Below are 16,658 nucleotides of genomic sequence, written 5' to 3'. Positions count from 1 at the left end.
ATAGAAATCATGTCGACAATTACTGTACGTGCGCATCATAGTGAGACTGTTTACTTTCGCAACACACGCCTCATCTCCAGGGCTCTGTAGCCCACTTGAAAGATGAACTCGTTCAGTTTATTTTTACAAATATTATGCATCATTGTGTTATTACTACTTGGAAATGAACTGCGATCAAATTTTATAGTGAGTATTTTTTTTTCTTATTTTTTATTGTTATTATCTATTTTAGTTCATGTCATTAGCATATGTATAATAATATCTCTCCGTTTCGTCTCCCCTCTCATCTGCCCTTTTGTCCCTCTAGACCTACAGTATACTCTCTCCTCCTCTTTTCTACCTGTACCCTTTCTCCCATCTCTCTTTCCCAAATAGTATTACTGTACTTATCAAGCAATCAATTAATTGCTGAAATGAAAGAACGTAACAACATGATTGGAAAATTATTTATTTATCCACCACACTAGCAGTCCATTTTACAATAAAAATCAGTATTCATTATTATTTACAGCAATATTCTGATAGAACGAAGCGAAAAGCTACCCCTAATCAGAGCTTCCGATGGCCACAAGCAAGAATTCCTTATCTTATTCAAAACTCATCAGGTGAGCTTAATAATGATAATATTAATTCTGAGATAATCACAAACGCAGTCTACCAGTTGGTATTATTTAGATAAATAATATCGTATCGACCCCAGAATTACCCTTTTTTCAAGTGTATAAAGTAAATATATACGTCAGTACGGCAAACATCTGACCAATTGCTCAACTCATTTATCTAAATCTACTCCTAGTTAAATACAAATACCGATATCCTCCATAGAAAGAAAACAGTGTGAAATTTTAAATTGCTGACAATGGTTTTATGAATACATATCTACGGTATTGCAATTGCTTTATCTGCAACATTTTTTGCAACATTCTTATTATTGTTAATTTACAGAACCAGATCTTCAAGTCATTAGGATTGCTATGCAAATTTGGGAACAAGATACATGCCTTAGATTTATACCAATAACAAGCGAATATCAACTCCAAAGCACTAATGGCAATAGAGTCGTGTATTTTAAAGGTGAAAGGTAAGTTAATTGAAGTTTATCTTGCAATATAACAAGCTAAAATATACATTGATAACGATTAAGTATCAATAAATCCCTACTACTACATCCAAGGCTAAATTATATCGATAAGCTTGGTATACTATTATGCCACATCAACAATTACAGTCTGCTTAGGATCCCATAGGACATCTATATTGATAATGTACCATAAATGTTGACAAAATGTCTTCGTTAACATATGCCAAAATCTGTTTAATCTGTTCTTATTGCCTTTAAAGTAATAGTACTCGTTCTGGTACGTGTCAATTGTTTTACTTCTCATAATGTAATAATGGTAATTAATTTTGTGACTGCGTAACAGTGATTTTACAACCCCAATTTTCTCACAAACTCGATACACGCGTTTTGAAGTCTTTAAACAGGAAAGTTGTAGACTAGCCTATATCTCCAATATGCTTACTATTTTAGTATAGACTGTTTAGATTGTTAGCATTGTGACACCGAGAGATATAACTTTTACACCAGTGTTTAAAATGTTGGTGAACGGGTTTAAACTAATGACAGTTTAGTTCTATGGAAAGGCCAGATATGGCTAATAAAGCGCCGCTTTAAATAAAAAATATATATAAAGATAAAATATCATAAAAAAACATTTAAATGTATTTTAGTTGCTGGGCAGACGTGGGTAGACATGGCTATCCAGAACAACATATCTCCATCGGACCTCGATGTAACAGTGTAAGTGGTTATCAAACTATTTATATCATGACTTAAGTGCTTTTTGGAAAGTTGGTAGGTTTTTAATTTAGTTAACATTTCCATAAACTTAACTTGAGCTTTGTTTTGAAGCGCATCTCCTTATATAACTGATTAAGCCACATTCACACTTGTTCCGACGTTTTACGGAACGGAAGACGGCACCGTTCAAGTCTCTATAATATAATTTTCCATTATTCAACAACATGGCGCCGTCTTCCATTTTGTGAAACAGTGTGAATTTAGGTATATTCACCCGATAAATTACATTTTGGTTTGTAAAAAAGTGTTTAATGTTTAATGATCATAACAGTATATGTTTATGTTTGCAGCTTGCCATAGTTCTTCATGAGATTGGTCATACAATCGGCTTTGAGCATGAGCATGAGCGACATGACAGAGATGATTACGTCACAATCAACTGGATAAACGTTGAGGCTGAAAATGCTGATGCATTTGAGAAAAAAGACACTATAATGACCGTGCCGTATGATATATATTCAATCATGCATTATGCTAGAGACGTAAGTAAACCGTACGGTAGGATAACCAAATGAACTACATTCCTACTGTAATATATTATATATATATGTAGCCTAAGACTAAATGTTACTTAATGACAACACAATTAATCTTAGACTATGCATTAGTACTATATTATTAATACTGCATTACGATATTATTGATACACTATAACTATTTATAATCAGCGAAGTGAGCAACAAAGGAGCTAAGGAGGAAAAAGGAACTCTAAATGAATCAAATGGTAATAGTGTACTTTAGCAACTTCTAGAAAATAAGAATTGATTATGGATTTTCAATTAATACCAAATGCAATACGACTAAACGTGTTAGTTAAATCAAACAAAACATCACGAAGAAAGGATAGAAAAAATACCATAATGAAACATCTGTAAAAGTGTCAGATAGATAGAAAAGAAGCGAGTCGTTGTAAGGAATTCAGTTGCTATAATTCGTTAGGTGAACTAAAAACCAACTTCTTTTTCACCTTGATCTTTTTTTCTACTTAATTAATTTTACTATAAAATGTTGTATAACCCTAAGAATATTCTTAATTCATTTAATTTAAGTTAATTGATAGTTCTGTTCTTTCTTTTTTTATGCCAGACGTTTACAATCAATGGTTCACCAACAATTTTAACAAATGACCCGTTACTGCAGTACGAGATTGGCAGTGCGCTTACTCCTACCTTTCTTGACAAGAAACTTGCAAACCAAATATACAATTGCAATGGTATGCAGGTATAATAATAAATAGAATAAAGAATATACCAATAAAATTGAAAAACATAAAGACATTCCGTTAAGCTCTGTCACTATCAAACTTTATGTGACAAAAAAAGGGATGTTTCCATATGGACACGATGGCGTCATATCACTACCATATTTGGGAACATTGCACTTTTTTTGTCAAACTGGTTTGATAGTGTAGACATAGCTTTAGACGTCAGCGGTAAGTTTGTTATGTACATATTTTATTATTGTGAAATTTGAGTTAATGACGAGGTGGTTAACTTACAGCTTATTGTGGGTATCGTCGGCCTTGTCGGAACGGAGGCTATATCGGTCCTGAGTGCGCATGTCTATGCCCACCTGGATTTTACGGTCAACAGTGTGAGTTGGGAGCTGCTCAGAAGATCGAAGGTAAATATATCAATACAATTTTAGAAGATTCTTTAATAAAAGACCTAAATATAACTTGTTATGTATATAATAATAATAATAGTTCATTCTTATATAGCGCATATAAGCAAGCTCTCAATGCGCTGAACATTATTACCCATTTTTTTGGATCAAACACGTATGGAAACATGCTTCCATAATGCAGCTAGTAATCAGCACAAAGTTGTGTCTTGATCTAACCGGGTACCCATTTATACACCTGGGTGGAGAGAGGCAAACGTAAGTAAAGTATCTTGCCTACGGATACAAGCAATGCGGCGAGAGTTGAATTCGAACCTCGGTCTCACGATCAGTAGTCCAACGTCCAACACACTGCGCCACACGCCCTTATGTATGCAAATTTATTATGGTGTATTTGTTATTAATACTATTTTCTTTTCATTTGTAAAGGATTAAATATGCCTATAGAGATCTATTTTCAAACTTTATTTTCTTTTCAAACTTATGTTTCTTTTTTTTTGCAATAAAAGTTGTAATGTACATGTCTTTGTATTAATAGGATGTCGACATCAGCTTACGGATCAAACAGGAATTATACAATCATCGAATTTTCCGAATAACTACGGAAATTGGGAGGATTGTATATGGTATATAAAGGTAGGATATACATTTTTATACTGTTTTATTTTCATTTATAATAACAACATGTGCTTAAGTTTAACAAAATCCTTTGCACATGTTATTTCTTTCCATGATTTTTTTTCTACAGTATACTATTTTCTAACCTCCTTATTGCCATTTTTGTTAATTTCATTTTCTGGTAATGAACAAATTAGCGAAATACAAATATATTTTTATAGATTAACCAGTTATAGTAATGAATAAAGAAAATACCTTAGCAAGAAAACTTATCTCCCAACTATAATAACTGTTTTAATTACTTACAACAGGCTCCAAAGGGACAAACAATAACCATTACGTTCCTGGAATTTGATTTGGAAGATTCGCCATTTTGTCACCGTGATTATCTGGGAATACGAACACAGAACATGTACCAAGATGAAGGCACATGGTAAGATTACAATGGCTGCTCTTACGAATACACGTTTTACAGGCGAAATCAATGTGAAATATGAATCTGTTATTGTTCAAAAACAATTAATGTTTCTGAATGGTGTCAGTTAAGTTAAAATTGAGGCAAACCAATACGATTCAATATTTCAAACTTTATCTGTTAATATTCATAATTATAAACCAGTGTTTCAAGTTCGTCGAGAGGAGACTTTTTGTGCTACGAATAGACTCTCACTACTCACGAAGTCTACTGTCGGCCTATAGATGTTAGCTTAACGAAACTGTCTTGAAACATGCACGTTTTACACTGATTTTATAATTCATGAACGATCTCTTATTATTAAATTAAAATTAATTTTTTGTTATTTCTTAAGTATTTACTATGATTAACACTTTTTATTTTAAGGTTTTGTGGAAAACGGATCCCATCATCAATTACAACAAAGAGTAACGAGTTAATGCTTCTTTTTATATCAGATTATATGATCAACTCAAAAGGCTTCAAAGCGAAATATCAAATCAACAATTACGTCTTTCAAACAAATGGTTAGAACATTATAAATAACATTGCATTGCTTTTTAAAGAAAAAGTAAATAAACACTGTAGCTAATACTACTGTACAACTATAAGTTGTTTTTTCAAGTAATGTTTTAAAAAATGCATGTAATGTCTACAATAGAAATACACTAGGAATAGAAAGGTTCGGTCAGTGTTTTCAAAATCAATACTTTTTTTCTTTGTAGATTATTCCAACTGCTTTAAGAGAAGTTGCTATGAGTTTCTTGATCAGCAGGTATCTCACTGGGAAGCCAAGCGGTTATGTCAGCTTCGAGGTTCCAAATTACTGATGGTCAGTAGTCCAGAAGAGAATGCATTTATACGGGAGAGATTTGCTGAGCTGGTTCTTGGAAGATCTTTCTGGATAGACTTTCCATACAACATTCATGACAGGGAACCCGGTTGGAAATGGGCAAACGGTACTTTTTAAAATTTAATTTGAAAAATATCCCCGAGGAAATGTATAATGTCAGGAAACTATATGGGTATAGTTTATGTGGAACGAAGTTTGCGCTAAGAATTAAGGATTCTAAACAAAAATAATAGCGTACTAATTCTATAATGCTACCATTTTTTAAGCAATTACCCTTCTAAGTTGGCTTTTCGGGGCTACTCACATCTCACCTCCCGATATGTATTAACAAATGAGACTTTTTTTTTTCGTTGTTAGATTGGTATACTTACATTGGAGATTCTAGCACCAAGTGTTGCAGTTACCTCATCTACGATGATTGGAAACGAACACATTGTTATACTCGTGTACCGAATGCTATATGTGAAAAGAGGATACAGTATGCACGACGTAAGTTTTAACAGATGAACGTTTAGAATCTAAAATGTATTTTTGTAAATAGAGTCCAACTCTGTTTGTAAATGAACGAAAGTAATATACATGCATGAGAAACGTTATTATGTACATCTCAAGAACGTATGTTGAATGTATTTAGTCTGCGGCCGACAAAGATTATCTAACGTCCGAAAGCATAAATTATTGGTATATGAATGAAAGTAGAAATATTCTAAATAATCATTTTCTACTGTTTTTTCTATATATAAAAAACCATGCCTTTAATTCGTTGTAGGTTGCTAAATTATCGATTCAATTTTAAATTTTTAATTGTTATTGTTATTATTAATTTAATTGTATTTTAAGATAAATACAGTACTTATACTGTTTATTTCTTAATTACCTTTCTTAGCAAAATGGAATAAATGGTCAGAATGGAGCGTGTGTTCAACAACTTGTGGGGGTGGTATCAGGATCCGAACCAGAACATGTACGCTACCAGATTTATGTAGAGGGATGAATAACGGAACTAAACCATGTAACAAAGCACTGTGCCCAGGCTCATTCGCACAAGGCAAATGGACCAATCAAAGCAGCACACAGGCTGCTTCTATAAACGCTGTTGATTTAAAATATTGGCCGAGAGAGTTGGACGGTAGTTGTAGTTTGACAGGTATGCCAACAACATTATGTTTTTCATTTAAAATATTTCCTTTAAAACTGTTTACTGTATTTGTAAAGGTAAGTTCACATTTTTAAAACCATAACTATTGACACAAATATACAGTAGACCTACATGGCAAACTTTATCAAACATTTGTTTGTAAAGTAAAGAGTTTGTAGTTATAATTCCTGTTACTGGAGGCTTTAATTGTGTCCACCAGAATAATCAAATGACTGCAACCAATGTAATTTGATTGGTTTATTTCACAAACATTAGCAAACAAGAGTTGGTATGCCCGCATTACAAACTAGTTTTCAGTTTGTCGAAGTTTATCAATTGCTTTATGCCCGACAATCTTAGAAGAACTCAGAGTTAGCAAGTTAGCAAACTAATAGTACGGTAACTGCACATCTACAACATCTTTTTGTTAAATTTGTTTTTTTATTATTGTTTGTGGGAATTAATTAGTCAAAATAAACGTTTAAGTTAAACTATTTGCATATTACTTGCAATACTATAACTTGAAGAAAATAATTAAACCAATCTTAAATCTTTCTTATGGTAATTTACTAAAAGTTTTGTATTTAATTTTAGAATATGAATGGGAGCCATGGTGGGTTGTAGATCTTGGACAATCGGAGACAGTAGTGAAGATCGTGATAACGATCGATGCCCAACGATGTGAGTAAAGTATGATACCTCTCGGCTCTATCATCCACTGTCGGATGTAGCCTTCCTCAAGCCTTTGCCATTCGTTTCTGTTTTGTCCTGTCCTAGCCCAAGTTGTACCTGTATAAGATTACCTTGTCCCTTATATCTTTGACTTTGGTGAATTTTCTTATCACAATCTGTATTTTCCCTTAGTGTGACACCAAACATTTTGTCTTTCCATTGGTCTTTGTGCAGTGATAAATTTTTGTAGTAGAAACTTAGTAGTTGTCCAGAATTCACAGTCGTGGGTCATCGGCCAGCACGATAATTAGCATAGTCATGAATAAAAAATAATTTGAAATGTTCTTTATTATTTTATCTTTATTTATGTCAATGATAATCACCTTTAACAATTATTTCTGTAAGTGTATAGACTTGACGATACAGTAGTTCGGGTTGGTGAAATTTTAACGGAACCAACATCTAACAATCAGTGTAGAGATTCCATAACGGAGAAGGATATACAAAGCTACCGAGTGAATATAGAATGTAGCCCGGCTCCTAGAGGACGCTATCTAAGCTTGCAGAAAGAGAATAAATATGGTGTTATAAATATATGTGAAATTGACGTTTTTGTATCAGGTAATCATTTCAACAAGAATAAAATAAGCATATGATGTATCATAGAAACGGCTAATTGCTCGGTTAAAAAAATAGCATCTTAAGCCTAACGCACTGTTAAAACAATGAAATAATGAGATTACAACAATCTCACTCATTTCTCTGCTTAAAATATAAAAGTTCAGTCTTGGGTCAAAGCTACTGAAACCTGCTGTACACCTGACAATGACAAATTATGTTACATTGTGTTCATATAAGCATATACTGTACACAAAGCGGTCATTGTTACTCAATTCTCTTTTCAGCACTAAAATGTCCTTTTCAAGAACCTTACTTAGCATATAGTTTACCCGCAGCAACAGGAATTCCAGTTTCTTGGAAAAATCCAACTTTTGCCATTAAAGAAAAGCTTGGAAAGATTTCTTGCTCACACGAATCTGGATCAGTGTTTCCAATTGGACAAACAGAGGTCACGTGTACATCTCAAAGAACATCAACCACATACTCCAATACCTGTTCTTTTTTAGTAAACGTTGAAGGTAAGTATCATCTTTTGGTATAGATCTATAAACTATAAACTGCCAACATTGGCAATGCCAGTAATATTTGAGTTGTATGTTTAAATAGCAGGTAATCAAAGTAGTTTATTTTGATTTATTATATCTTAGCCCTCGATATATGTATCAGTTTATCTCTCAGATTTCACTCGAAAAACGTTTGAAATTTGAATTCAAATCTATGTTCTTTTATTTTCAAAAGGACCAAAGTTATGTAGGTCTACATGAACTCGTTTACTTCAGCCTTTTGGTATTCCAATTATATTAGAGAATATTTGCTCGATTGATTTCAGCCCTTGAGTTTTGAAAATGAAATATTTTTCTGTGAATTTCAATCTGTAGATCAAATGTATGTTGTACTTAATGTAGGATGTAGTTCAAATGCCTTTATTATCTTAGATTACTGTACAAGTTTGTTTAAATTCCAGTTTGCAAGAACAAATTCCACTCCAAGTGTTACAAGATATTTTCTGAAAAACAAACATACCTGAATTCAGTAGAAACATGTCGTCGAGCTGGATATCAGTTAGCAACTGTTAGATCCTCAGAAGAGAATGCGTATATTAAAGAAATGATGACAAAGACACTTGGAAATGATAGTTACGCCTTCCTGAAAAGAGATTTGATATTCCATGAAGATATTTTTAAGGATAAGAAAAATTCAACAACATTTTCCAGTAAGATATCTTGCCTAACCTTTCTCTAATATAAAATAGTATTCATTTTAATGCATTATAGGAAAGTTCAATGCACACAGTGTGGTTAACGCTTATGATTAGTACAATGTCATATATTTCAAAAGTTATTTCTAGAGAGAAATAGAAGAACTACCAATCTTTATTTTAAATAGATTGATATTTTCAGCAATAATCAATTAATCAATAAGTCAAAAACAAAACCGATTAGATTTTTTTTTCCAGTAAGTATGTTACTGTATGATGCACTTTGGAATAAGTTATACTATACAGTTAGTTTAAAGTAATTCAATATTTGTTTTACCACACTAGGCAAAACAATTATTGGCTGTTTCTCTGTTTTATAGTGAATCAGATACTTTAAAATGTACATCTTTCAGATTGGTCAGCAGATGAGAGATCAGATGATTACAACATGGTCGGTCAGCAGCAGTGTGCTGTAATTGAAGCAGAGTCTGGAAAATGGACGAAAGATGAGTGCAAACATCAGAAAGCGTCTGTGTGTGAGACTACATTAACCAGTATGTATTTCAATCTATTTAAACACATAGTATGTTCATATGGCATTATTGTTATTATCATCCACTTATTTATTTATAGAAATGCTGATGAAAAAATTGCTCTTTTATTTGAAAGCACTGTAGAGTGTCTCGTTTCTTTAGTCTATCTGTTTCAGACGAGGCCATTTCTTTTGACAAAGTGTAATTGTTGATAATTAATTTCGGTAACTGCTAAAAATGGAAAATAGTCATTGTGCAAATCACTGTTCGTAGGAGCGTGCACTGTACTATGCGCCTTGCTTTACTCTCAGTGCACTTTCATCCGTTCAAACAAAATGACTTTTATTTTTTTCCATCTTTCTTCTAAGATTGCCAACATTCTTTTAACAATGGTTGTTACTTCGTTATACAAACAAAGCAAGAATATGAACGTTCTAAGGAACTTTGTAAAAATATTGGCGGTGAGCTGGTAACCATACCAAATTCAACTGTAAATAAATATATAAAATCGTTGGTGAAGAACGAAGTGTTTATTGGACTTACACTTTTAGGACCAAAGGCGACATGGGAATGGAATGACGGTACAAAATTAACTTTTACAAGTAGGTGGTTTTAATTACAAACACTATGTTGTATTGTTCTTTAACTGGTCTCGTGTTTCTAAATTGTCAAAAATAAATACACAGAACAGTTTTTGACGACGTCAAAGCCTTCGACATTTTAACAAAACGCTACACGTTCAATAGTGCAAAATAATGAATGGCACGTGATGCGTAATTAACCAATCAAATGACTAGGCATGTGTGTTAATGTAGTAATGTGTAATGTGTAGTGTGTTTTAATAGATCCTTCTCCAGCTTCTTTCACTCAATAGCATACAGTGTCCATGGGGAATTCATTATTGTTATTATTATTTTTTAATTGTAATTGCATGTGTTTAGAATGGCTTAAAGGCTACCCGAAGAAAAACGGAAAGGATAGAGGATGTGTTGTAATGAAGAAAAGTGGTAGATGGAAGAATGTTTCCTGCAATCAACACTCTCCAGCTGTTTGCAAGACCAGTCTTATATAATGTTTAGACATCGTAAACTCCATGGGGAATTTATTATAGTATTGGACATTTTTAATATTGTAATTGCATGTGTTTAGAATTGCTTAAAAGCTACCCGAAGAAAAACGGAAAGGATAGAGAATGTGTAATGAAGAAAAGTGGTAAATGGAAGAATGTTTCCTGCAATCAACACTCTCCAGCTGTTTGCAAGACAAGTCTTATATAATGTTTAGACATCGTAAACTCTTGTGATAAACTGAAGTTTGTGTAAGTGAAGAAACATTAAATAGTTTAAAGTGTAAACTGATAAAATAGGTTATTTTCTGTAATGATTAATATCATATTTAAAACTAAAAAAAATGCATTATTATCTTGCGCGTAATCTACTGTACATAATTATTATCATCTGGTTCAACACATTGTTCTGTATTATTCAAATGTTTTGAGTTAATAAAGTCTATACTTTTTTTTATTCACATGTTTTACGTATATCATTTTCCACGTTATACATTTCGAATGTTTGGTGAAAAGGCCAAGAAAAAAAACCATCCTCACGCTGTTTCGAACATAAAGTATTAATCAGTGTTTATTTGGGGAACTCTTTAATAAAAGTATGACATAAAATACAACAGATGAATAAAACAGGGCCCTCTACTTTTATTGCTAAACAAAAACTTTAGGTAGCGTGATATATAGACTTATTAAGTTATAATAAGTTCATATTAGCTGCATTGTTTACATGTCAATGACGATGCATTAGATCCTACCGGATTTTAATTAAGGTCAATTGTATTATGCCAGTTATAACGCAATACAATATGGGTTTTTTTTGGTGGTTTTATTCCTTTTGCAAATTAACATATTAAACTGGAAACTCTCACAAAACCAGACTTTGGAGGGGTTGACTGTATTATAAAATAAATATAAAGTTACATGAGTAGGACATACACGGTATGCCTTAATTGATTTAATTGACTTGGTGTATTTCCTGGCAACGGAACTTGTCAATATCATGATCCAACTCTATCAGAACCTATTCGTACTCAATGTTGGGTTCATGGGAAGCTCTTGATTGTTTCACAACCTGGACTATAACGTGAGTGTTTCACGTCACCAACTGCTGAAGCAAATCATGTTACTGGCAAGATAGAGCAAAAATAAATACCACTGACATTAGGAAGGAAGCTGGACTGGACTTGGTGAATGACAAGATTCAATTCATTACATGTAGGTAGACACTTCTGTTGTTTTTTACTATTGACAGTACACGTCTTGACGTTGTCAAGCATTTCATGCAACCCACAGTGTAGGTGTGTCGTTTCAAAATGAATTTGAAGGAGAATGCTCGAGCACGGTTGTGGTACCTGTCCTATGTTCCACAAAAATAGCTGGTCCTGAATTCCAGTTCAAAATCCATTTGTAAGTTAAGAATATACTCTATGCTAAATAAATCATTGGTCTTCTTTCATCAGTTAACCAGTCAAAGTATATACAATATTTTATTTCTATTCCTTCATGATTTAGCTTGGATTAGGAACTGAAGGTAATGCATTATCCCCTATGGTTTCTGAGTTGTTGTACTATTATACGCAGATAAATAATTGCTAAAACAGTACAATTTTTATTGAACATTCTTATGCATTTTTAAGATTGGCTTACTAAGTAGCTTGCGAATGAATAACGTGGGAATTCTGACAGCATGAACCTATGTGTCCTAAAATTCATACGATGATAGACAAAGTTGTTATGAATGCTAATGCCGTTACCTCAGACACAATTGTAGTAATGATTTAATAGACAGTTGTTTTATAATTACGTATAGTTTTATTATTATCAGGAAAATAATAAAACGTTGTGAAAAAAGTATAACTAGTCGTCTACATGGTAGAAGCCTATGTTAAATGTTAGCGAAGCGAGATGACAGAGGGTTATAGGTTCAGAAACAAGTGTCCATTAGGGAGAGGATTTAACGTTATTAACAAAACGTGTTCCTATAATTATCATTTTTATTACAGTATATATTATGGACCAACTTCCCGTTGGTCATTTTCCTGAGCATACTACTAATAAACTCTAACTTGAAAAAACACCTGCATGTTTACTGTATGGTTTTGACTCACCTCGATATCGTGTGTTGGTTTTCTTACAAATACCAAAACTCTAAAGCAGCTATCTATATTATAGTATTTGAACTTGGCAAACAATCACATTGTCATTTACAATGTGTTAACCGAATGAAACAGTAGCTAGGCTAAGGAAAGTTAAGGCCTACTGATTAGAAAAACTTTTACTCTGCTGCTCTGATTCTGTGATATGGATTAATTATAAAATAATAAGCCATACCATTAAGAAGTGTTCTTTTCAGAGAGATGTAATAAGCCTTCGGCTATAATGATATCATTGGTTCTTTTACATAATGCTAAAAAAGCAATGGAATATCTATAATGTCGAACTTGGCAGATCAACTGGCTCAATCTTTACTCCCTCTTTGGAATACATGGGTGACACCAGTCGTTCCAACAGGAAATGTATGTAGGTCTGTTTTGGCTGTTTGATATCTGATACAATTATTTAGATTTTGAAACAAGAAATCAATATATTTCCTTCCTATTTTTAAAAATTCAATTCTGTATTCATTTTATATAATGTTTCGATATACTTTCTTGTCAATTTGGACACTAATGTTGATATTCTGTATTGTATCGTTTGTTGCCCCTGAAATGTACAGACATAAATTACGTGATATTATGTGTAGTGTCTACATTAACCATCCACATTATAACACACGTATTTGATGGTTCGATTCTTGACCCAACATAACTCAAAATTAGCAAAATTGACTGGACGATATTCCGTACTACAGTTCCGCAATTCGGTTCATTACCTGCAATGTTTATTTTGTAAATATAAATACACCTATATGATAATTGTCTGTAAATATAAAAACTGATCAGATAGTATTGGTCGGAAGGTTGTAAGAATTTACAAAAGCGTTTTCTGTATAGAGGGCCGAATACAGATTTTGTCATTTTTTTTTCAAAAATGAAAGAAATGGAAAGTCAAATGTATCACCATTGCACTGATGCGGCTTAAACTGCTTTTTAGTTGTTTCTATAACTAAAAGCGTTTTGTGCCTTGAGCGACATCGGTGGAAATGATGCATTTAAAATATGTATGATGGATTATGAAAATTTAGGATAAATTAGGTCCAATTTGACTTCAAGCGATATTGTGTTGATGTGCATTTTTTTTAATAGTTCATTCGTAACGTTGTTGTGTTTCAGAATGTCGATAAAATGTAGGTCAAAGTCCATTAAAGGAACCATCTTAATTTTAAGGTCACATAAACTGGAAGTCAAAAACTATCGTGTATCCTAATTCAGTATAATTTTTGCTAGAGGAAATAGTTGTCATAGTCGTTAACACTTTTCCAGCTGTATTGGTCCAAACATATTACAGGGTTATTAATCCTTGACATGTGATGTGAACTTTGCTGGACGAGATTTGACAAATAGGTTATATTTTGGGTAGATAGCATATTATAGGTAATATTGATTCATTAAAGTGTTTTCCTGTTAAGATAAATATTGTCTTGGCATAACTCCTATTTATATATGGATATTATCCAGGGTTGATAACTTTCCATTTTGTTTGGTAGTGGGTCAAAATGTCACAGAATTAAATTAAATTCTCGACAAGGTTATATATATATATCATGAATGTGGTTAACAATATGATTTATATAATGGATGTGCATGTGGGCTTAGATACTATAACTACCAACAGACTGTTTATTGTTTAGTTGATAGTTACTTAACTGAAAAATAATAATGAAGACATTTTAGATTATGTTTGCTGAAAGATAATATTTAACTCTAATGCATAACTTCTAAGAATAATATACTTCTAACTGTCCTTTCACATGTAAAGTAAAATATTTAAGATTGTGATATGCCATTATAATTGTTGCAAGAAACTTATGTATGTTTTGTATGGAAAATATAAAAAACGGTGAGTTGAAAAAAAAGAAGAAACACATTCAAACACGCCCGTTATAAGACCACCAAGATGACTAAAAGATAACTAGAATCAAAGATAAAAATGTAGACATACAAAAGCGTTTGTTCAATCAAGTTTAGTTAGTAAAAACAAATAACAAATCATCCTGCAGCTCTAAACAGAAATGGAAACAAATTGTGTAAAGTGTAAATGTCTGATAAGTTATACGTTGCAGGCCTAACATATTAGACGTTCTCCAATCAATCCATTTAAGTTCTCTTTAGAAAACATCTCCAGTCCAGTTTTTATCACACTCTCGGAAGAACGTAGCTTACTTTTTGCACGGTACATCCCAATAAGCGTAATTGTCATTATTTATTCTAAACACTGTTTGCTCAATTCCTGTCAATCTTGGATCGCTTGTGAACTTTCAGGTGTAATCTGTTTACGAGCACATTATGATAAAAGATAGATTTATTAAATAAAGTACATAATATATACAGAGCAGTGCTACCATTCAAAGGTCGCAGGCTCACGCTCTAGTTAAGTTACCTGTATTTTAACATCTCTCTACACTAGCGTACTCAGTTTGTCAGTTTTATAAACAACGAAGGTAAGATTTTACTGTAACTTAATTTCAGGAGAAAACTAAGATTTTCGAATTTAAGTTTAAAACGTTTTTTTTTTGTTATTTTCCAAATAAAACGTAACTTAATTAAGCTGAACACAATTAGGGAAACCATGCGGTTCTTTTGGAGCTTGAGGAATCAATTTTTTTAATTGATTACTACAATATGAATAGAAACTTACAGTTAGATAGAATTAATGATCATAAGCGGAATGGTAAGGACAAGAAAAAAATCTAACCAAACCTAAAGCTTTACACTATCAAACTTGTGACAACAAAATATGATGTGCCCATATATGAAGTTGATGATGTCATATCACTACCATATTTGGGCACATCACATGTTTTTGTCAAATTAGCTGGATAGTGTGTACAGAGCTTAAGAAGCAGGTATTGTCAAGATAACCCAATGATGACTTGATGAAACTGTCCAGTTTTCTTGAAAGCATAACCTGTCTTACGAAGAATATTAAGGTACCAAAGGAAGAAAAACGATCAGAAATCATCAAGGAAAAACTTCTCTGAACAGAGGACAATTTTAAAATTGCAACGATGGAGTGTGGAATGTTTTGCATATTATAAAATGGTATGCCTAAAGGTCTGTAGGCCTAATATATAATAATGTGGCAAATGTTGGTAGTTAAAGCTAGCTACAGCATTCTCAGATATAAATTATGCAGTGTCAGTAGCTTCTTATCAATCAATGGCCTGATGGTGGTAGACAAATACCAAAACACTTCATAATTGATATAATGGCAATTAATATTGTTTAAGTAGTCGGCCTACACTGTATTAAACAAGATCATATGCAAACAACTGTTTAGTAGGCCAATTGATTATCTATCGTGGTATACAATGGGTAAGATTATCCTTTACGATGTATAGTGTTCCGTGCCAAGTCCCATAAAAGTACACATACTCAAGTCTTTGCTTAGGATTGTAAACCCATAACTCTTCAAAATGTACCAGCATAGATTCAAAACAAGAAGTATCACTTCACTCTGCATAATATTGTGTCTTTTACTGTATACTGCCTACGTCGTTATCTACAAGTTATATATAGGAGAATTTATCTATGGTGAAGGGTGTGTTGTGTAGTTAGTAGATTGTAGATCGTACATCTTTTGTGTTTGTCATTTGCTTACCATGACGTATTTGAGAACGATACAACCGTGCAATAATATTAGTACATTGAACTCGTATTCACGTATCAATTGTATGTACTTTTGACTCATGTCTTTATAATGTATAAAGTATTCGAAAATGGTTATTATGTCAGTTATTTGCAATTTTCTTTTCCTCTGGTTTGTAACGAAAGTTGAAATTAAGTTAATCACCATCAAAACATTGGAGAGTTGAGGTATATTTTACGATGGGCAGAGAACCAATCAGTTACTGTTGAAACTGCA

The 16,658-nt window shown here is 32.6% G+C and overlaps 2 protein-coding genes across 2 annotated transcripts in view; both read left to right on the top strand.

The window, feature by feature from the left end:
* Nucleotides 1-9: 9 nt before the first annotated feature.
* LOC144835553 (uncharacterized) lies at nt 10-10,995 on the top strand. Its single transcript, XM_078690634.1, has 20 exons — nt 10-24; nt 512-605; nt 946-1,081; nt 1,732-1,801; nt 2,152-2,343; nt 2,948-3,074; nt 3,362-3,484; nt 4,023-4,120; nt 4,414-4,535; nt 4,944-5,083; nt 5,282-5,515; nt 5,767-5,898; nt 6,296-6,556; nt 7,142-7,228; nt 7,625-7,840; nt 8,125-8,358; nt 8,805-9,053; nt 9,452-9,592; nt 9,940-10,173; nt 10,513-10,995. The coding sequence occupies exons 1-20, from the start codon at nt 10-12 to the stop codon at nt 10,641-10,643; spliced, it is 3,036 nt and encodes a 1,011-aa protein (XP_078546760.1). The 3' UTR covers nt 10,644-10,995.
* A 576-nt stretch (nt 10,996-11,571) lies between these two features.
* The window catches only part of LOC144858739 (membrane metallo-endopeptidase-like 1), a 73,398-nt gene continuing 68,311 nt past the window's right edge, over nt 11,572-16,658 (top strand). Inside the window, exon 1 of the mRNA XM_078714842.1 lies at nt 11,572-11,849. The gene's annotated coding sequence lies outside the window, so the exon portion shown is untranslated. The remainder of the gene's footprint in view (nt 11,850-16,658) is intronic.

Source organism: Antedon bifida, chromosome 2 (assembly GCF_963402885.1).
Source record: "Antedon bifida chromosome 2, ecAntBifi1.1, whole genome shotgun sequence".
In the NCBI taxonomy this organism is placed as follows: Eukaryota; Metazoa; Echinodermata; class Crinoidea; order Comatulida; family Antedonidae; genus Antedon; species Antedon bifida.
This window is presented reverse-complemented; position numbering and strand designations above follow the sequence as displayed.

Bases quoted from the DNA above. Each gene is read 5' to 3' on its own strand.
- LOC144835553 (XM_078690634.1), top strand. The intron at 606-945 runs GTGAGCTTAATA...GTTAATTTACAG, and splicing joins TCTTATTCAAAACTCATCAG to AACCAGATCTTCAAGTCATT. The intron at 3,075-3,361 runs GTATGCAGGTAT...GTTAACTTACAG, and splicing joins CCAAATATACAATTGCAATG to CTTATTGTGGGTATCGTCGG.